The sequence below is a fragment of the Bison bison genome, unplaced genomic scaffold (genome assembly GCF_000754665.1).
Source record: "Bison bison bison isolate TAMUID 2011002044 unplaced genomic scaffold, Bison_UMD1.0 scf7180017864271, whole genome shotgun sequence".
In the NCBI taxonomy this organism is placed as follows: domain Eukaryota; kingdom Metazoa; phylum Chordata; class Mammalia; order Artiodactyla; family Bovidae; genus Bison; species Bison bison.
This window is the reverse complement of record NW_011494843.1, coordinates 1,464,132-1,487,711: the sequence shown is the minus strand read 5'-3', so window position 1 is coordinate 1,487,711 and position 23,580 is coordinate 1,464,132. Positions and strand designations below refer to the sequence as shown.

General features: G+C 36.5%; 1 protein-coding gene across 1 annotated transcript in view; it reads right to left on the bottom strand.

Moving 5' to 3' along the window:
* Positions 1-6,198: 6,198 nt before the first annotated feature.
* NEGR1 (neuronal growth regulator 1) overlaps positions 6,199-23,580 on the bottom strand; it is a 1,042,362-nt gene continuing 1,024,980 nt past the window's right edge. Inside the window, exon 7 of the mRNA XM_010848743.1 lies at positions 6,199-9,977. Coding sequence (XP_010847045.1) covers positions 9,853-9,977 — 125 coding nt within the window. The 3' untranslated portion in view covers positions 6,199-9,852. The remainder of the gene's footprint in view (positions 9,978-23,580) is intronic.

Here is a 23,580-nt window from a genome sequence, read left to right as displayed (position 1 = left end):
AGGAAGCAACAGTTAGAACTGGACATGGAACAACAGACTGGTTCCAAATAGGAAAAGGAGTACGTCAAGACTGTATATTGTCACCCTGTTTGTTTAACTTCTATGCAGAGTACATCATGAGAAACGCTGGACTGGAAGAGACACAAGCTGGAATCAAGATTGCCGGGAGAAATATCCTTAACCTCAGATATGCAGATGACACCACCCTTATGGCAGAAAGTGAAGAGGAACTAAAAAGCCTCTTGATGAAAGTGAAAGTGGAGAGTGAAAAAGTTGGCTTAAAGCTCAACAGTCAGAAAACGAAGATCATGGCATCCGGTCCCATCACTTCATGGGAAATAGATGGGGAAACAGTGGAAACAGCGTCAGACTTTATTTTTTTGGGCTCTAAAATCACTTCAGATGATGACTGCAGCCATGAAATTAAAATACGCCTACTCCTTGGAAGGAAAGTTATGGCCAATCTAGATGGCATATTCAAAAGCAGAGACATTACTTTGCCAACAAAGGTTCGTCTAGTCAAGGCTATGGTTTTTCCTGTGGTTATGTATGGATGTGAGAGTTGGACTGTGAAGAAGGCTGAGCGCCGAAGAATTGATGCTTTTGAACTGTGGTGTTGGATAAGACTCTTGAGAGTCCCTTGGACTGCAAGGAGATCCAACCAGTCCATTCTGAAGGAGATCAGCCCTGGGATTTCTTTGGAAGGAATGATGCTAAAGCTGAAACTCCAGTACTTTGGCCACCTCATGCGAAGTGTTGACTCATTGGAAAAGACTCTGATGCTGGAAGGGATTGGGGGCAAGAGGAGAAGGGGACGACAGAGGATGAGATGGCTGGATGGCATCACTGACTCGATGGACGTGAATCTGAGTGAACTCCGGGAGTTGGTGATGGACAGGGAGGCCTGGCGTGCTGTGTTTCATGGGGTCACAAAGAGTCGGACACGACTGAGCGACTGATCTGATCTGATCTGAACATATTCAAATTCAGATTTTATTACTAAGAAATTTCTTATGAGAATTCACTATTAACTCTCCATGTCACAGAGCAATGGATGTTTTCTCTCTTTCATTATGTGTGATAAAATAAAATAGTCATATTTTCTTCAGAAAACAGTATGATATAATGCCCAAAATCTATTATAGATGAATGTCAATTAAACTTTAAAAGAAATAAGAGGAATGACAATTGCAAAATACAGAATAGAAAACTTTATTTGCTTTACTGTGTTTAGTAATTCTAAGTGTGGAAAGTGAAGTCATATTGCAAAGAAAAGGCATTGTTGTTCAATATAGATCTGGGCGGCAGTTTGTACACACACACACACAGAGTCTTCCTTTGGGAACATTTCCCTATTATTTTTCTGAACAGAAAATACATTGTTAATTTTTCTCTCTCTCTCCCTCCCTCCTCCCTTGCTTCTTCCTCCCTCCGTCCTTGTCATGCTCCTCTTTTCCCTCTTTTTTTTCTTCTCCTTCTCTCTTTTTTCAAATTTAAGGTAAGATTGGCCTCCTAGAGAAAGCATTAGAGAAACAGAGACCTTTTGCTCCAGTTTGGTGGTTGTCTTCTAAATATTCAGATTAACTCTATCAGTTAATTCCTTTTAAAAGTCTCTTCAAAGGTTATATAATCACACTTTCTTGTAGAATGAATGCCTGAAAGGATGTGACATGTGAACATTTTGAGTTATCTGACAAAAATTAAATAATGTCTTCTTATTCTAAACTAAGTTGATTTTTAACATATCCATAATCAACAGATGCTAGATTCTTCTTGAAATGATGCTAGCCTGAGATATTAGCTGAGTACCTCAGTGTAAAAATTGAGATCATTATATAAGTTCCTGTGTTACTTGGTGAAAGATGTATTTCCATCACATATTAAACCATAAAGGTTTTGTTAATGTATTGTTACAATTGAATTATGCGAGAATAGAAATTTGTGAACATACATGCAAGTTTGTCTATCTACAAATTGGAAATACACACTTCCAGGAAAAAAATTATTCCAAGTTAAAAAAAAACAAACCCGTCTTTCTCCTTGTCAACATTTAAAATTATTAGATAGTAAGACTTTCAAAAGCATCATAAACTAGTTACATAGTATCAACAGGAAAAATGTATTTCCAAAAATAAATTTTATTCCAAAAAAAATCTGTTTTTCTCCATATCAGCAATTAAAGCAGGTGCCACCTTCTGATTAATTCAATCACAAGATGTTACTTACACGAAAGTCTTAGCAAATGAAACTTAAACAGAAACTGTTGGCTGCACTGTTGTCATTTCTTCTTCGTTTTTTGAATTATCCAGAACACCACATGGCTGGCTTGGAAGCTTATTTTCCAGATCACTGACAGCAATGTGATTTTGTGTTTGTATGTGTGAGTATGTGCTTTGTTTTGAAAGACATCAGCTTGGAGCAGTTTCAAATCTCTGGCAACAATTTCTTAAGGAGTATGTCATAAATAAGCTATTGACCGCATTTTTGGCCAGGTCACTTGTCAAATGTGTAGTAGGGAGATGTTAAGTTTCAGGGCAACTGCAACCTACATTTATGAAAACTATTTATAAAACTACATTTTAGAAAACTATGTAAGAGTTCTATGGATTCTATTGGGTGCAATCAAGAAAATTGCTCTTTTTATTAGCATATTCCAGTCTGTAAAGAATATTGCTTAAGTCCTTTTTCTAAAATAAGGTCCTGAAATTTTCTCAGGAAATTCCATGTGCTTGGAATATTTGCTTAAGCACAATTCAAACCTGCAGGAAGTTGAAGTATGCTGCATTTGGTGTAAAGTTAACTTTTTTGAATGTAAAAAAGTCAAAATTAATAAAGAAACTAACAAATTCAAAGTTCCACTGAGGAACATCATGATGCTTTTAGCAATTCACTTGAAATGAAGGAGGAAAACCACCTCCTTTAACATTTTAAAGCTTTGAAAGCCTAATGAACCATGTTACCTCCTGTAGCGTCTACCAAACCAAAATTTTCAAGGACGAGGTTCATTAGCAGTAAGTGGAAGCAGACCATTCAGTTCAATGGTGTCTTGCAGTGTTTTCAACATTACTGTTGTATTTGGTTGAAGAGATATTGCCATCTTAACCGTTACTTCATTCTCCTTATTTTTCATAAAAATTCCTATTATCCCAAGAATTAAATGCTCCTCCCTGCAAATGATAAAAAGCTTCTTCTTTTAACAAGTGTTCAAAATATATTCACTTTTCAACAAGGTAGATTATTGAAGAATGTCATCCTTGTTACATTTTAATTGTTTATTTCTCCTCTATATGTACCAAACTATTGGGTATTGGTTTGTGATTAAGGAAGAAAATGAGTAATTAGAATACAGAAAATGTAAAATATTAGATATAGATAATGTGGTTTTATCTGAATCATTACAATAGAGGTTATATTATCAAACCTTAAAATATTGGCAATTCATTTAATTCATGTGCTTTTAAGACTTTTGCATCTCATTATTTTAGGGAAAAAGCTGTGTGCATGAAAAACCCAGGCACTCCTTAGCAAACACCCTTGAAGTTTACCTGGTTCTGATTCTATGGGGACTCCACTTTTCACTGCATTTGAACAATTTTACAAGTTGTAATGATAGCAAGGCAAAGTATATCTTGTCATCCAACACATATATGAGTTCTGTTGGTTAAGGTTACAACTTAATTCTTCTCCTTACTCTGGAAGAATCCAGTTTTGCTTCTATAAACATATTAATTTCAATATTCTTAATCTATAAATACTCCTGTTCTTTGGATTGTCCTTTTATCCCGTTGTAACTTCTTGAAAGTGAGAGTCACTCAATCATATCTGACTCTTTGCAACCCCATGGACTATAGCCTGTCAGGTTCCTCTGTCCATGCCATTCTCCAGGCAACAATACTGGAGTAGGTTGCATTCCCTTCTCCACATTGTTGTGACCCAGGGATGGAACCCAGATTTGCCGCATCCTTCATTAATGAATTGATGTGTTCATTTCACATGTATGTGAAAGCTTTGCTTTCTGTTTTTTCAGACTAGAGTGACATTTACAGGATCTGCATTATATTTCTATTTTGAAAACAAAATGCAAGTGTATTCCTTAGGTTGTATATAGTTTAATTTCTAAAATTAGAATCTTTCTCTCATTCTCCTGCCCCAGCACAAACAGATGTGCATATAATTAGTATTTTGGCATAAATTGGCTCAAACAACATCGCTTAAGATTAAAATCAGTATTCTATTGTGTATTTTAAAAAATGTGTGTATATATTCTACTCACCATTTCTAAGAATTCTGTTGATTGCAGATGTCTGAGGAATAGTCAGTGGGTTATTCAAAACTTGGTAGGCTTTTGCAAAATGCTATATAAAAAATATACATATGCTTTATGACAAGAGCCTCCATTTGGTGTGATGGGCCTAATATTAGCAAGGGCTATGTGTCCAGTTGCATACCCAAATTTTTAGATGAGATGTATAATGTGATTCATCTTTAAACCACATAACCTCTGGAGGCTTTGGAAAATAAAGGGATGGCATTAAAGGGAAAAAAAATATCTACATGTAAATAAAGTTCCTTGTATATAAATATAAATGTACATATATTTGTTTGTAAAGCTAGTAATGTGGTCATATTTATTTCTTAAGGAGGCTCATGGATATTAAACAAATTGGGAGTATTCTGCATTGCACATTTGGTTCAAATCTGCCACTTAGTAAAAGCATAACCTTCAGCAAGTGACTTAAAATTTCTGAATCTTATTTCATCATCAATGAGACAATAATAATGTTTTAAAGTACATTTAATGTCCGCTAAAGCACTTTGCCATGGTAAAATTCAAGATAGAGATAGCTGTGACACTTCAGAAGTAATTCTAGCTGACACTGCTGTCTCTGAGCTGAGCAGAAATGAGTAGAATTCTTAGACTGAAGGCCTTGGGAGAGTCATGGTAGTCTTAGGAGAACTGTGGGAGGAGCTTTTAGGTAGAAAACTGAAATCTATTCCTTCTTTCTTCCTTTCCAGGAAGAATGCAAAGTATTCATTTCATTCATTTGCCAGTTTTTTTTTTTCTTTTTCTACTATATATGTCAATTTCTAAATATTTTCCATAAATCTGGGATTATTAGGAAAAAGTGCATATGAGTGTGAAGGTGTATGCTTCTTGGAAAGTTCAGGATGAGTACACTGACACTCTGGTGTTTGAATCAAATTACATTATCTTGAATGAATTATTCTTGGAAGTTTTTCTCTTAAAATTTTTAAATTTCTGCCTGCCAGGCAAAAGTAAGTAATTATCTTCCAAGTAGCTGGATGTCATTTTGAAGTATCTGTGTTTTGACCTCTGATATTCAGAGAGAAAAATAGTTCTGCTTCACATGCTAGCTTTCAGAGTCTGAGACTTGATACTTATGTTTCCATGTGATTGTTTGCAGAATAGAAATTACAAAGGGAGAAATAATGAGCCAGAGGGAAAATAAGATGTTTATTTGTGCCTGTTTTTGGTTTTGAAAAGGGAAAGAGATTTGGTAGATATGGTTTTCCCAGAATGGCAATGACACCGATACTGATTCAAAATAGCTTAATGCATCAAGTGTAAATCTTTTTCACAGTTTGTTATTTTATCTACCACATTGTTCCCTTTTAATTGCATGATGAGTATAAATGAACAGATTTGGAAAAGAGAGGTTAAATCATTCATTTGGAGTGGCCCTCGTTTTACACAAATGTTACAGCTGTTACAAACTATGGGCTTTCAGTCAAATCACATTTTGTTTGGAAAGCTAGGTGTTTTTATTGAAATAGTATCTGAATGCCTTGAAGTGGAATATACTCCTTGTTTGATACCCAGCAATCTCATGAAATTGTACTCTCTGCCTAACTTCTATAGGCATTTCCATTTTCAGACGGTTAGTCTGTAAAACCAACGAAATTTCATCATCAGTCTGTGTTGCTTACCGTGATGCATTTTTTCTTCTTCAGGCTAGATGTAGTTCAGCTTGTTAGACCTTTGGGGAAGCAGTAACAGAGGGAATGGCCACAAAGTGGATCCTTTTTAAATTGTAGTATCTAACATTTTCATCTTGTGTTGCTTTGGAGTATCTGAGACATGTGAATGTGGTACAGTGGAAGCAACAGAAAGAAGGGAATAGCAGAAATATGTTTACTATTTCTTCCCTTTTCCCTCAAATTAGTAGAATTTTCAAATGAGTCAAGTACATATTTTAATTGATAAACTGACTTTATATTCACCTATTGGAAACAGTACAACATATTTTACATCAGATTATGAAATATGGATGTTTTACTAAAAGACAGGAAGAGCTTGTTCCAGTCTTTAAAGTAAATACATATTCAAAGGATCTTAAGGCATACCATTTATTCATATTCATATCTATTGAAATACTGTACATCCACATACTTCAATAAATAGTTAAAAACCTGACCTCTTTTTAAATCATTTCTGAATTTCAAAAAACAATTTTTATTGAAAAGATTAAATAGATAACTTTCGGCTGTGTCACAAAGCTAAGCACAATGGATAAATTAACAGTTATTCAGTAAATTTAATCAATATAGATAATCAGCTTTGATAAATTTCTCAGAGTTTTCTGAGTTCACACACTGGGGTATTTATATATATTGTCCTGAATTATCTGGTAATTTTCTCAGTTCTCCAGTCTACTTTCTAGATATAGCTTAAATATTATGATGAAGCATTAATTTTTCAGCTAAGTTTGAACTCCCCAACAGTGGCTTTAAGTTTGATGTTCTCTCTCTCTCAAATCTTGTAGTGTCCCCGCCATAACACAATACTGTAGTTTGGGCAGTACTTTTCATTATACAATTGCTGCATAATAGTAACTCAATGGTGTAACAGGATTTATGTTTCAAATGGGATCATTGTAAATAAAACATAATTACACCAGTTGCAGTTAAAAGAATGCAAGTGAATTATGTCAACTACCCTAATATTCTGGCTCTTCCCTCCCTCTCAGCCTCTCCTTTCTTCTTCCCTCTTTCCTTCTTTTCCTTCCTTGCTTTTTTTCTTTCCCCTTTACCTTTTCCCCCGTCAGTCTTTTTTCTTTCTACTCTACTTTCTCAACTGCTTTTTCTTTTTTCTTTCTTTGAAAAAAATTCAGGGGCAACAAAAAGAGTCCCACAAATTGAACCTGTAGAAATATAATGCTGAAATGAATAGCTAGAAAAATTGTTATAGATCAAAAGATAAATCAGTTTCATAAAACTGCTATTTTGAAATTGCAACAATCTTGTACAATCAGGACTGATAAAATGGAGTAATCAGACATTTCAAATGTCCATAAATGTAAAATCATCTACTTGAACATTATATGCAATACATTCACACAAAAAAGCAAATACTGTAGCCTTATTTGAACAATATTGAACTCATAAATACTCATGATTTCACTCTGTCCAGGGGCCTAACAACTAGGAATGCTGCTTGATACAGAAAAACATAGTGAATACCTCCTCTATTTAAAAATGTCACTCAAGAAAATCTCTTCTAACATAAAGGCAAATACATATAGCTACTGAGCTATGACTGTACTTCTGTCACATTCTATGGGAAAAACACCAGACTCCACAAATTCGGAATCATGACAACACTTTGAACTAATTATTTGGTTCATCCATAGTTTATACCTCAGTTTACCTCACATTTACCCTACAAACCTTACAAAGAGGAGGTATTTTTACTCTAGGAAAGCGATCACTGTATAATATGCATTCTTGATCTGTTTCTTTCTCCCAAACAATGGTACTGATGGTTAACACTTCTGTGGTAGCACCACTATTTCTAGTAAGTAGATTATTATGGAGTGTGCCACTTTAAAGCTGCAATACACACAAAAAATATTTTGTAGTTTACTCACCAATTCCACAAAAAGATTTTGAAAAGCAAATCAATAATAATCAAAGTTAAAATGTCATATGTGGTTTTTGTAAAAACCTTTCTTAGTGTATCAGTCAAAATAACATAATAAATTATTACAGTAAATTTAATAGCATTGTGCCATATCATTGCCATTTTGTGGAAATGTTGTATATATATGCCTCCTCATTTAGGATTCACATTTCTAATTAAAATAGATTTATGGTGTACTTTGGGACAAAATTTTACTTATATTTTACTTATCTACATTAGATATCTTAAATATCTTGTTTCTAACTATATTAGCAGGTGTTGTTATAACTTGCAAAAGGGAACTATTTGTAGAAATTTCTCTAGGGATAGTAAAATTGGTAACTTTATCAAACTTGCAAATGGCTTTCAAGGCTATAGTCTGTCTTTAGTAAAGAGTAAACCATTGAACTATTCTTGTAATATAATACTTGTAGAATAACAGCATTTTCCTTCAAAAATGTAGTTTTCATTCTTTGTGATAGAAATAATTTAAAATCCATGATAATTTAGCAATTAATTTATTTTAAGATATTCTTCATCACTTATGGCTTGTCTTCATTTGAACACATCTTACATATACCATGTAAGAAATAAAGCATGATTTTTTTTTTCATTTTAGCTTTGCTTGTTTAAGCTGACATGGCTATAGAGAAAGATTTAACCACAGAATTAGTTATTTCAGGGATTGATCTGCTGCATACTAGGATGGAATATTTGTTATATTTTGGAGCATTTTTGTACAACATGTATGCCAAACTATCAACTGAGTAATGTTTTCAGCTGGAAAATATGCAAAATGCTCCTGTCCACAGGAACACTATATCTAGCATACCAACTTATTTGCCACAGAACCAAATTAATTTTGAACATTTACCATCTCATTTAATGTTAGGTAACTGGACTTTGTGTCCTTTCTGACAAACTACCTTAAAAATTTTGGCTTGTAATAGTGAAAGGAAAAGATGCTGTATTGCCAGACAATTTTGGATGGACTGTGCTATCATTTTAAAGGGAATTATTTCCCAAAGTGGATCTAACATTTAGCTACAACTAAAGAAATCATACAGTGGATTTATCTGTACTATATTAGTTAAATTGTTTTCATCACAAAGCTGAGCTATCATGGGGCAAAATTCTCAAAACCCTATTGGTAATGAGGGAAGAGATTTTTACAATTTGATAGCTCCTTTGTTCTTTAGAGACAGGATATAGTTAGTATTAACTTTATCATTGTGGTTTATTTTTGCTTTCAAGTTATAGAATTTGGCAAAAACATTTTATTAGTTGGAGATGAAGAGAAAATTATTTTATGAAGGCACACCCATGCTGAACTTACAGGAAAGAGAAGCAGAGCTGCACAGCCAGTTATATTACAAGGATCATTCCTGAAACCTGAATATCATGCGAGCAGAAAAATCTAGATATGTTATATTTTGAAGAAATGATCTGAAGGCAATATTATTTGCTTTTTTATCAAAAAAGAAAAAAAATGCATCTTTGTAAATGTGGGTTGACTCTTATTGAAACAGGGAAATGAATGCTTGTATTGCAGCCTTAAAGAATCACATATTCACTGCAATATTCGTTTTTTTTGTAAACTACAGCCTGCAACCTAGCAGACCATGACTGAATGCTTTTGAAAAGTTGTAGATTACAAACATGAAATCACAATTAATATCCTCTAAAAGTAATTTCAGAGCTTTCACGTCTTAAAAAAAGGACAATGTGTACTGCTTCACAAGGTAATGTAGCTAATCAAAAAAAGAGTAGAATTAAAGTATTTACATAATGAGCAATTCTACAGAAGGCGATCATCCCCATGTAAGCACTGCTGATTATATCCCACGCTGCTTTTAACAAACTGTACCAGATTGGATCCAGCCATCAGCACTTTCAGAGAATCCTTAAAAGCCTTTTATGGGTCTTTATATTTATTGTAGAATGGCATTCTTCAGGTAGAATAAGCTGGTGAAAGAGGACAGTGTCAACACAAGGTACCAGCAGGAGAAAAGAACGTCAGCGCTCCCGGTAATTCCGTACTGGGCTGTACTTGGAGCTGGAAAGAAATGGAGAAGAATAAATCAAAATCTAATTTGTGTCTTTCAAGATCTTAACAATAATCAAAAGCAGCCGGGTGTTCTGGGGAAAAAACTAGCACTGGAGTCAGACAGATTTTAGATTCACATCTGGTTCTGCTGTATGACAATGTGTGGCCTATTCTACTAACCTCTCTGATCTTCAGTTTTCTCAAGAACAAAATAGAAACAATAAAATCCACCTGGCAGGACTGCAGTGAGAATTTGAGATGAAGCACATGTAGCACATTGCATTAGACTGGACATAAGTACTCAGCAAATATCAGCTAACATTTTTTATCTTATATGCATTGTAACTATTTCTAATAGTGGACAATATTCATTTATGTATATATTTAAAAATTTTTTTATTGAGATATAGTTGAACTATAACAGTGTGTAAGTCTAAGGTGTACAACAGTGTAGATTTGATATACTTGTATATTGCAACATGATCACCACCATAGCGGTAGCTGACACTTCTATCATGTCACATAATCATTTTGGGGACTTCTCTGGTCATCTAGTGGTTAAGAATCCACCTTTCAGTGCAGGAAACATGGATTTGATCCCTGGTGCAGGAAGACTCCATATGCCACAGGGCAGCTAAGCCCATGTGCCACAGCTACTGAAGCCCATGCGCCCCAGAGCCTGTGTTCCATAGCAAGAGAAGCCACTGCAATGAGAAGCCCACTCACTGCAACAAGAGAGTAGCCCCCGTTCACCACAACTAGAGGAAGCCTACGCGCAGCAACTAAGACCCAGCGAAGCCAAAAATAAGTAAACAAAAGCTTTTTAAAGTACTATCATAAAAATAAAGAATACTGTTATTAAAAAATGATCATTTTTGTGGTGGGAGCAGTTAAGATCTAGTCCTTAGCAACTTTGAAGGTTATATCACAGTATTATTGTCTACAGTTACTATGTTGTACATTAGATCTACAAAACTTATTTGTCTACTGATTGTAAGTTTATACCCTTATTCAACAATCTCTGCAATTTCCCCAGCTCCCAGCCTCTGGTAACACTAGTCTACTCTGTGCTTTTACACGTTCTGCTTGCTGTATTAGATTCCACATCTAAGTGATATTATATATATATATGTATGTATTATATGGTTTGGTTTAGTCACTAAGTCTTTCCAACTCTTAAGAGCCCATGGACTGTACCTTCCAGGATTCTCTGTTCCTAGGATTTTCCAGGCAAGAATACTGGAGTGGATTGCCATTTCCTTCTCCAGGAGATTTTCCAAACCCAGAGATTGAACCTGGGTCTCCTGCACTGCAGGCAGATTCTTTACTGGCTGAGATACTAGGGATAGGGCTTCCCCGGTATGTATGTATGTATGTGTGTGTATATACACACACATATATATATAAACACACACACATATATATATATAAATACACACACACACATATATATATATATATATATAAATACACACACACATATTTGTGGGTCTTTTTTATTGTCCAGATGCTATGCTAAATGCTGAAAAAACAAAGAGATTTTCTCTTCCAAGACCTTTGTATGTGTTTGTGTGAGGAAAGATATCAAACAATTATAATACAGTTTTGGGAATATTAGAACTGCCTGGGCAAACTGCAGTGACACAGAAAATTGTGTATTTAAAATTGCCTGGGCAAGGGGAAGATGATTTAACAAATAGTTTTACCAAAGGGGACCATCATCTGAGTACAGAAAACAATATATTCAAAGGCATGAGGAAAGGCAACATCACGGCATGTATTCTAGGCTCTAACAGTAGATTAGTGTTGCTGGACTGTGAAGTTTGAGGCCTGGAGTGGAGAAAATTGAAACGGAACTCTAGGCAGATAGAATGAACTCAACTGTATTGAAAAAAATGTTTAGCTTTTTATGCTGAAGGAGAGTTTGAAGAATTTGGAGCTGTTGAATTGTATGACTATATTTATAGATTGGAAAGATCACAATCTTATACATAGAGAGAAACTCCTGTGGGTACTTGGCTAACAGTCATGTTGAATTTTCACTGAGAGATTGTACCTAGTGATTCACCAAGCTTGGGATACTGTGGGAGTCTACTTAACGGATTCCACTGTTTCACAAGAGGACTGTTGCCTCTTTGAATGTGAATTATGTTGTGTTCCAGAAACAATGTTGCAGGCATGTTCAGCTCTGCTTGAGACTGGTTCTCATTTACCATAAGAATAATAATAGTAATAATAAAACAATTCCACCAACGTATTTTTAACTACCTCTTCTTAATGAAATCAGGATTTCAAGTACTGTTTTCTAGTAGGAAATGAATAATGTAATGAAAGAATATTGTTTCACCCCCAAATTCATAATTCAAATCTGGAAGCTCTTTTAGTCACACTGAGTTTGAATTGCCAGCAGCTAGTTTTTAATGGAACTTTCACCAATGCCTATATTTTCATGTTACAAGAGGAATAAATTGTGTTGTTTATAACTCTAAGAAATTAAAGGAGATAGAAGATGCCTTGACCCCTGCCAGTGGGGAGTTTTCTTAAAAATGCAATTGTTGATTCCATGTGAGTGAGATTCAAGGGCTAAAACTACTACACTTTAGTAAACAGGTAGCAAAATCAACTATTTGCTTTTTCTCTTTAAATGGCAGCCCACACCAGTATTGTTGCCTGGAAAATCCCAGGACCCAGGAGCCTCTTAGGCTATAGTCAGTCAGTGGGGTCACAAAGAGTCCGACAGGACTGAGCGACTTCACTTTCACTTTTACTTTGCATCACAAATGAGTTTTAAACAATGAGAAGATGATGAAGCAAATAAGTCTATGGTTGAACAGATAGCTTTCAAGTTTTGATATGCAAGAAGTCTAATTTAAAACCATGAAACTACTTAAGTTATTTTCTCTTATTCAGGACTTAGAATGATGTTTTATTTTTTTAAACATAAATAAATATTTAATTGGCCTGTTACCTTCTCAGTGACATCTATTTCATAGTTGTTGCTACTGTTTTTTAGGAATATTGAGTGCAATAAAACCAGTATAATAATAAAGGACTAATAATTAGCAAAGCAAATAAAGTGATATCATAAATAAGAAACAGATCTTAAAAGCCAAGCACACAAATAAAAGATAATATTTTTATTATCATGACAAATTAAATAGCACATTAATTGAGTAGAGTAAAAAGGACTCTCAAAACTCTTTATTCATCCTTTAAAATGCATTTTGGGTCAATCTTTCCTGAATCCCCTTTCCTTTTTCAACAAGCTGAACAGATTGCCTTATTGTTTCATGAGGTCACAATACATATTCCTTTTAATAAAACTATCATATTGCTTTACAACTATTTGTGTGCATATCTATTTCTTTCACCAGACTATAAACTCTCCTAGGGAATGTTTTGTTTATCTTACTATTTCCAGATACAAAGTCTGGTAAGTTCTGGTACACAGTGGGTACTCAAGAAATATCTATTGAATGAACTATTCAATTAAATAAATAAATAGATAGGTTAGAGTCTTCCCTGATAGCTCAGTTGGTAAAGAATCTGCTTGCAATGGAGGAGAACCCGGTTCAATTCCTGGGTTGGGAAAATCCACTAGAGAAGGGGTAGGTTACCCACTCCAGTATTCTTGGGCTTCCCTTGTGGCTCAGCTTGTAAAGAATCCACCTGCCATGTGGGAGACCTGGGTTCAATCCCTGGGTTGGGAAGATCCCCTGGAGAAAGGAAAGGCTAACCTGTCCAGTATTCTGGCCTGGAGAATTCCATGGGTCACAAAGAGTTGAACATAACTGAGTGATTTTTCACTTTCACTTTCAAAAGGAATATATGTCTCTCCTACAAAATAAAATCTTTTTTTTTTTTGTGAAGCAAGCAAGCCACTTGTCTATAAGTTAGAGAATGTATCATATACTTTCATTCATTCAGCAAATATTTATTGAACTAGGTACTAAGGACTGTACTAAGTACTGGAAACACAACATATAATAATGTGGGTAAGTTGGCACAGTGATAAAATATCTATCTGCCTGCTAATGCAGGAAACACAGGAGATGCAGATTTGATCCCTGAGTCAGGAAGATGCCCTGGAGTAGTAAATGACAACCTATTCCAATATTCTAGCCCGGAGAATCCCATGGACAGAAGAGCCTAGGGGGGCTCCAATCCATGAGGTCATGTAGAGCTGGACATGACTGATTACTCATGTACATGTATATGTGATCCTTTTATTACTCAATTTCATCTATCTCCAAATATACCCTTTTTGTCATATTCATTGTATGTGTGTGCTCAGTCAATTCCGTCTGACTCTTTGTGACCCCATGGACTGTAGCCTACCAGGCTCCTCTGTCCATGGGGTTCTCTAGGCAGGAAAAAGCTGGCTTACAATTCAATATTCAAAAAACAAAGATCATGGCATCTAGTCCCATCACGACATTGCAAATAGATGGGAAAACAATGGAAACAGTGATAGACTTTATTTTCTTTGGCTTCAAAATCACTGCAGACAGTTGACTGCAGCCACGAAATTAAAAGACACTTGCTCCTTGGAAGGAAAGGTATGACAAACTTAGACAGCGTTTTAAAAAGCAGAGACATCACTTTGCCAGCAAAGGTCCATAAAGTCAAACCTACTGGTTTTCCAGTTGTCATGTATGGATGTGAAAGTTGGACCATAAAGAAGGCTGAGTGCCAAAGAAATGATGCTTTCAAACTGTGGTGTTGGAGAAGACTCTTGAGAGTCCCTTGGACTGCAAGGAGATCAAACCAGTCAATCCTTAAGGAAATCAGTCCTGAATATTCACTGGAAGGACTGATGCTGAAGCTGAAGCTTCAATACTTTGGCCACCCAACGCGAAGAGCCCACTCATTGGAAAAGACCCTGGTGCTGGGAAAGATTGAAGGCAGGAGGAGAAGGGGACGACAGAGGACAAGATGGTTGGATGGCATCACCTACTCAATGGATGTGAGCTTCAGCAAACCCCAGGAGACATTAAAGAACAGGGAAGCCTGGAGAGCTGCAGTCCATGGGGCTGCATTGAGCAACTGAACAACAACAAGGGAGACAGATCATGAGGGAGATGATAGGGGAAAATCATGTATCAAACAAACTTTGTAGCATCATCCTCTTGCAGCAAAAGACAGACAGTATAGTTGAACCTGGGCCCCCAGATATGGTCTTGAATTTGGAGACATCCATCTTTGCCTCTGTGATGGTCAGGTCTGTTGTATGTTCCCTGCCATGTTTTTAGTTGCCTTTGAGTATCATACTGCTACCCATCCTAAGTAACATTAGGAGGGAAATGGCATGTGATCACAGGTGTAGTTGGACTATAGTGAGAGTTTGTTTTCCTTCTGAGTGATATGAGAATCCACAACACAGTTACATGCAGAGGGACTAGCTGACATTTTAAAATATACCCTTGACTGTTCTGTGGACAGTAGATTGTACCAGCATAAGCAAGAGTAGGAGCCTACGTTAGTCCCAGACCTTCAGGGGTTTCCATTGCCTGTTGAGGAAAGCCAAAGTTGTATGGCTCAGTATTCAGGGGTGTCTGATATTTGGTTCTAGTCAACTTATCCAGACTCATATACACTCTTAGCTTCAGGCACATAAGACATTTTTCTAAACAGTCTTCCCTGTCATTTGCACATACTATATCCTTAAGCCTAAAAGGCCTTACTTCCTATTCTCCTTAGCCACTTACCAAAGTCCTATTCTTCTGTAAAAATGTAAACTAAAACCTCCCTCATAAAGCCCACCTAATCTAATAACAATTTTTAATTGCCTATCTGATTTCATAAATACTTCCATTTTTACTTATGTGTGTGCTGAGTCACTTCAGTTGTGTCTGACTCTTTGCAACCCTATGGACTATAGCCCACCAGGCTCCTCCATCCACAGGATTCTCCAACCAAGAATACTGGAGTGAGTTGCCATTCCCTTCTACAGGAGATCTTCCCAACCCAGGGATTGAACTTGCTTCTCCTCTGTCTGCTGCATTGGCAGATATGTTCTTTACCTCTAGCACCACCTGGGAAGCTCTTTATGACAAGGGGGAATGTTCTATAACTTCATTATGCTTATAGACCAGTAGAAGAGAAATATACACATATCTTTCTACATATATATAATTTACTTTTATAATAAAGATATGTGTATCTTTCTCTTCTATTGTACTATAAGCATGATGAAATTATGGAACATTCCTCCTTGTCATGTGTGCATTTTTATCTTATACCAAATGTGTTTAAAAGGTGTATATTGGGGAAACATGGGGAAATATTCTTAAAAATATGATTTGTTTAATGCAACTTTGATAAAAAACCCTATTTCAATATTTATTGCTATGATGTCTTACTTTTAAGGCAAAGTGTAAAGGAAGAAACTCTTCTGTTTTTCTCCTATATCTGTTTAATTGTCTTTGATTTCAAGGAGAAGAATAAGGAAAGGAGATATTTAAATCAAGAAAGAGAAGAGAAAGACAAGGGAAGGAAAAGGAAGAAGAAAAAAGGGTGAGGTTTTAAAATAAAGAGAGAGAATGGGAATACACAGCCCTTGAACAATGTGTTAGATGCTTTCAAGTTTGCCATTTTATTTAGGCAAAAGAAGAGAAAGAAGGAATGAAATGGCGTATATCAAGGGTGCTACTTTGGTGTCATTGAATAATCAAAATTTAAAACAAACAATAGAAAAGGCTTCCTACTTTCTTAGTAAAGCTAAAGACATTCTAGTTTTAAAATATAATGTGCATAATACATGGACTATAGATCCAGAGGACTTTGGTTCAAAGTCTAGCTCCACCTCTTTCTAACTAGAGTCACTTGGGCATGTTTCTTAGCTGTGCTTAGTTTAGCATCCTCATTAGCAAATAAGAACTGGTACTGATAGTATCTCAAAAGTGATTGTGAAGATTAAATGTGTTGATACACTTAAAACACCCAGTGCAACATCTAACACAGGATAAACACTCCTCAAATATTATCTAAGCACTATCAATTTGCTCATTCATTTAGCAAGTTGAACATGTGCTATGTGTGAGGCATTCTCTGAATCCATGAACAAAACAGAAGTGGCTCCTGTCCCCATAGAGCTTTCTCTTTAGCTTGAGTTGTTTTCCATGGAATAAGGCTGTTTTACTTCATTCCTCACCTGTACTTGGTTAAACCAATGTTTCTATGGTCTTACAAAGCTGTCCTCCATTTTATCTTATTAAAATATTTATTTTCTTTATTATCTTAACTTCTTTCAGAGGACTTGGATGCCAATTACTGCAAGATAATTGGCTGTTTCTTCTTTGCAGGCTCCTTGAAGGCAGAGAGTATGACCCTCTTCCATTTCTTCTTTTCCTCTATCTTTTCTCAAGAGTAACAGTGTGACACATGTCCTTGGGCGTGGAGTCATGGCTCATCTAATGCCAAGCTTGGTGACAGAAAGGCTTTGAGGCATGAAGCAGAGTGTGTGGGCTATATGGAGGGTCCAGGCCTTTGGGATTTCTCCCAGTTGCCAACAGGATGATCCAATCTGGGCTTTAATACATATCTTACATCTTGTCTAATTATGATTATCACTCCCAATTACTTACAGCTGCTGCATATTATTTTCAGTCTTGGCAGTTTTCCCTTGTATTGCTCCAGTTTTTATTTTTAGGCAAAAGCAAATGTAACTGTGAAATATTTAGTTTGGTATAATACCAATTACTTGCCTAGGCAATTTCCTTAAATTACTGAAGCTTTAACTAAACTAACTTTGAGTCATATTTTTAAGATTCTTGTTGCAATCTTAGGTAGAGTTATTTAGCTACGTTAACTTTGCTTCCATAAGAAAAATCTGGCCTGAACTTGCATTTTACTGAAACCTTATACCTTAATGGAAAGTGATTGATTTACACCTAAATTAGATTTTTAAATAAAAGAGAGTGATTCAAAAGAGTGCATATTAGTTTACTGAGAAATTATGCAACACTGATTCAGTCTAAATATAGTACAACTCATACTGTGGGAGTAGTTTGCTTGAAATATTAGTTTAATCTTTTCTTTAGCAATATCCACCCCTTAACACCATCAGCAGGTGTCAGGGATAACACATCAGAAGCTCAGATCACACCCAGTTTTTTTACACCATTTAATTCTGCCTAAATACTGGGCAGCAATTTGGGGATGAGAGGAGCACTGAGATATGCTTTACAACCGGATGTACAACTTTTGATTACAGTGTCTGGATGAATCAGACAAGTCTCAGCATCAGCGACATCATCTAATTATTCCTTTCTGAGCTATTTCTCTCTTAGGCCCACACCCTAAGAGAGGATGTATTGCTTTAAAGACACAGCACAAAATGTGTCTTATCAGGAACCATGACTTATCTCACACCTATGGAACAGCTATCTCTGTGTGGGGGAGGACTTTGTGTCATTACAGCATGTTCCCATACTGGGACCCTCCAAAATCTTCTTCCTCCCTTAGGCTTGGACTTGAGTAATGCTTGAGAAGCATAGCTGTCATGCAGTAGGGCTACCAATGTAGAGATTTTCAGATGTTTTTACTCAACATACCTTTTTTGTGCCATACACTGTTTCCTGAAATACAGAGAAATAAACATAGCATAATCCACTTTTCAAGCAGCTCTCAGTCCTGCAGAGTAAGGCTTAATTTGTGAGTTCTTACCACAGCAACCCACTCCAGTACTCTCGCCTGGAAAATCCCATGAACAGAGGAGCCTGGTAGGTTATGGTCCATGGGGTTACAAAGAGTCGGACATGACTGAGCGACTTCACTTTACCACAGCTAGGGCTTCCCAGATGGCTCAGACAGTGAAGAATCCATCTGCAATGCAGGAGACCCAGTTCCATCCCTGGGTCTGGAAGATCCCCTGGAAAGGGGAATGGCTACCCACTCCAGTATTCTTGCCTGGAGAATTCCATGGACAGAGGAGCCTGGTGGGCTATATGCATGGGGTTGTAAAGAGGCAGACATGACTAACACTTTCACTTTCACGTCACCATAGCTATAGCTCCACTCAGAGGAGAGAAAGACTTGGATAACTGACTTTGAATTCCTGTTAGTCAGCCTTTTTTATTTTCTTTAGAAGGAATCAGGCTAACAAGGGCACACTGATGCACTTTTTTTCAAATAAGAGACCTAAGGTTATAGATGGTGTAGCCATGAAATTAAAAGACGCTTACTCCTTGGAAGAAAAGTTATGTCCAACCTAGATAGCATATTGAAAAACAGAGAGATTACTTTGCCAACAAAGGTCCATCTAGTCAAGGCTATGGTTTTTCCAGTGGTCATGTATGGATGTGAGAGTTGGACTGTGAAGAAAGCTGAGTGCCGAAGAATTGATGCTTTTAAACTGTGGTGTTGGAGAAGACTCTTGAGAGTCCCTTGGACTGCAAGGAGATCTAACCAGTCCATTCTGAAGATCAGCCCTGGGATTTCTTTGGAAGGAATGATGCTAAAGCTGAAACTCCAGTACTTTGGCCACCTCATGTGAAGAGTTGACTCATTGGAAAAGACTGTGATGCTGGGAGGGATTGGGGGCAGGAGGAGAAGGGGACAACAGAGGATGAGATGGCTGGATGGCATCACTGACTTGATGGACATGAGTCTGATTGAACTCCGGGAGTTGGTGATGGACAGGGAGGCCTGGCGTGCTGTAATTCATGGGGTCACAAAGAGTTGGACATGACTGAGTGACTAAACTGAACTGAACTGAAGGTTATAGAAAATCTATATTTACATACATATCCTCATCGAGCTTCTCTAGTAGGAACTGAACTTCCCTTGTAGTTCAGTTGGCGAAGAATCTGCCAGCAATGCTGGAGACCTGGGTTTGATTCCTGAGCTAGTAGATCTCCTGCAGAAGAAAATGGCAAGCCATTCCAGTATTCTTGCCTAGAGAATCCCATGGACAGAGGAGCCTGGTGAGCTACAGTCCAAGGGGTCCCAAGAGTTGGATATGACTTAGCAACTAAACCACCACCTAACATTTAAAATTTTTTAGTTTTTCACTTGGTTAAAAACCAAATGCCTACCTTCAGGAAATTCTAACATTTTTTACTAACCAAGCTTTCACAAGCATAAAAATATAAAATTATTTTCACAAAAAGTATTTCCATTTTGTGTTGTAAACAATGAGCAGAATGGCTAGAGAAATCACCCGATTCCTTTCTTTTTTCTGACTCGTGGAATTTCCCTGCCAGCTTGTTCTTAGCAACTGCTAAGCTCTTTCTCTGGCAAACCACCGTTCTTGAATCCGTTTTTGCTTGCTAAATAGCGATTTTACCAACGTTCACAGTATACAATCCTGTTTACTCAGCATCAACCTACATTAGTAATTTTAAATATATGTTTGTCTCTGTATTACCTATATTCAGAAATCTGCCTATTTGTAGATAAATTTATTTTTATGCAAATAGACACATGAAACTCTCCATTTGAGTGAAAGAGAGTAAGTAACCACCCAAATAGAAATAAATTCTGTCCCCGTTTTTCTGTCCTTCATAGTCATTGAAAAAATATTTCAGCCTGTATTGTTCATCATTATCTTCTGTGTTAGATATTTTTGTTTATTTTTAGCAAATCATCAGTGATGTACCTGAATCTAAAGTAGCTCCATTTTAAAAAGTCTGTTGCCAATAGAGGTAATTCTGTATAACCTGAAATGGTTCTTTGTACTTGGGCAAAGTCCAGTTATTCATTCCACATTGGTTTGCAAATGGGTTTCTTTATTGTCATTACATATTCTCTCTGTGTGTGGAAGTGTGTATATGTGTTTTCAAATCTGGTTTTGTTGTGTAAAATACATATGTAAACATAAAATACAAGCTGCCTTGACCCTAGAGTTTAGTTTGGCCCTTTAAAGCATCATCTAGCTGCAGAAAAAAGGTTCTACAGAAATAAAAATAGAAACCCAGCTGTGTTCTTAAGGTCACTAATAGTCATTACCATCAGCTGTATCATCAGTGTGACACTGCTAGTGTGGTAAAAAAATGGGTGAAATTGCAAACTGGTAAACATTTTCACAAACTGAAGGAGTTTGTAAGACCAAATATGTGTGGCTATGTGGGTGTGAAATTATTTAAACTTTTATGTGTTTAAACTTAAAGATTTCATGATCAAAGTATCTTGTTTATTAAATTTTTTTCACTTTTCGTGTTAGGAAGCTTATCCTAAATGGCTTCTTTTCTATTATTCTATAACATGGTTCTTTCAACAGTCAGGATAAAGAATTTCATAAGGTTAGATTACTTTTTCCATTTTTTTGGACTCTTCTATGTACCTTCCACTTTTTCTTAGCTTTTCAAATGCAATAAAGACCAATGATTATCTGGCCGTGTAGTTCTGATTTACTTAAATTGTTCCACTTGTTATGCTCCAGATTGAATTTCAGTTATTCTCAATGATTCTCTAATCATTGCCATTATATTTTGGCTACTTAAAAAACCTTAATAAAATCCAAATGCCTCTGTATGGAACTCAAAAGCCTCTGTAAACTTTCCCAAAGCTACCTTTCTAGTCCTATTGCTGGCTGCTCTCTGACATGGCAGGCACACTAGGCAGGAATGTTCTTTATTCGCAGGATATTGCTCAGGCCTTTGCTTCATTTGCAGATTTGTTCACACTCTGCCTTCATCTGGGATGGGCTTTTGCACCTCTACATGTTGAAATAGTACCCATCTTCCATTGGGCATCTCAAATGCATTTGGCTTACAAAGTTAGAATCTGTTGAAACTCTAGGGAATACTGGTATTTTGCAAACCTTCACTTCCATAGATGAAGAGATGAGGCTGGCAGAGATTGAATGGTGTGCTTAAGTTAGAGGCAAAAATAAGTCTAGAATTCAAGTATGCTGAATCTCTATGCTTCCATTCCCTTGTGGTATTATCGAATTGCTGAATTACTACCTAACTCTAGCTGGAATTCATCTGCCAGTTCCTCTTTTCTCTCATAGCCATTTGCTTTTATTATACTTTTTCACCCTTGTGTTCATCTCCTTAAACAGAGACTAAGTTTCTTAAAAACAGTGGTAATACTCAATTTACTTTTTATCACTCCCCGGATTTGATTAAGTGATTGGCACTGTCAAATATTTATTACAGAGAACTATAGATAATTTTAATTTCTGCAGCTGAATAAGGTTTTACTGTAAAGCTCAAGAACACTGTATGGAAGGTGATATCATCAAGCAATAATGCAGGATTTGGAAACATTGGCTACCATCAAAAAGGAAGGTTGGTTCTAGTTTAGAGAAATGAAGAATCATATATTCTTTGATGTCTTTGAAGACATCATACCATAAACATACATAGTTAAATACACACAGACACATACACATGCACACACACACTCCAAGAGAACTGTTAAAGAATCTCTCTTGTGACTTTTACTTGAATTTCTTAGTAAAGAAATGGAGAACATATTTGTAACCATCAAGCACATGAACTAGCTTAGCACCTCTGTGCCTCAGTTTTCTCCAGCTGAACAGAGGGGATAAAAGTGTCTTCCTTACAGTGTTGCCAACTAGGTAAAGTACTTAACTAGTGTAAATTTAATTGTTCATTAAATGGTAGCTTTTAAGATGCATTAGTATTTATACAAGACATACTGATGTAAGCCCCTACCTTGGCCCAAGAAGAAATACCTAGTTGTTGGAATGAGGTCATGTGTGCCTCAAAGTCCTGTACATTTGAAACAATAACAATCACATCAACAATACGCTCCTTCTATAGCACCTCTAAGGGTACAGATTAGAGAATTCACTGAATAGACTTCCCTGGTGGCTCAGATGGTAAAAGCATCTGCCTACAATGCAGAAGACCTGGGTTTGATCCCTGGGTTGGGAAGATCCCCTGGAGAAGGAAATGGCAGCCCATTCCAGTATTGTTGCCTGGAAAATCTCATGGACAGAGGAGCCTAGCAGGCTACAGTCCATGGGGTCGCAAAGGGTTGGACACGACTGAGCAACTTCACCTTCACTTCACTTTCACAGACAACGCTTGAGTACCTATAAATACTTATTGAGCACTCTCACTGACTCAATGGACATGAGTTTGAGTAAGCTCCAGAAGTTGGTGATGGACAGGGAAGCCTGGCATGCTGCAGTCCATGGAGTCACAAAGAGTTGGACATGACTGAGCAACTGAACTGATTGAACTGAGCACTTACTGTGCTCAATGTACTATTCTGCATGCTGGGTCACAATTGTCATATATAATTCCTCATAGTCTGCTAAGTAGATCACAATACTCTGAACTAACTGTACCCTTGAACCCCTTGGGCTGCAATCCTTCTACTTGGCATCACCTTCTTCCACTTCCTTTCAGTTTTCCAGCCTCTGTATGACACACCTTTCCTTCTCTTTAAGAACCCAGTTCCAGGTCACCTCTTTGATAATGTACTTGACCTTTTAACCATTACTTGCTTCCTCTCTTGAGACCTCTAAATCCTCTTTCCTGATCTTGCTCACAGATTTGCCTCATCACCTAGACTGGGTTCCTAAAGAACAAGGATCATGTTTTATTCATATTTCTTTACTTCTTTTTTTTTCCTTCCACAGTGACTAACAGCATCCTCGTCTAATAAGGACTTAATAAATAATTGTTCTTTT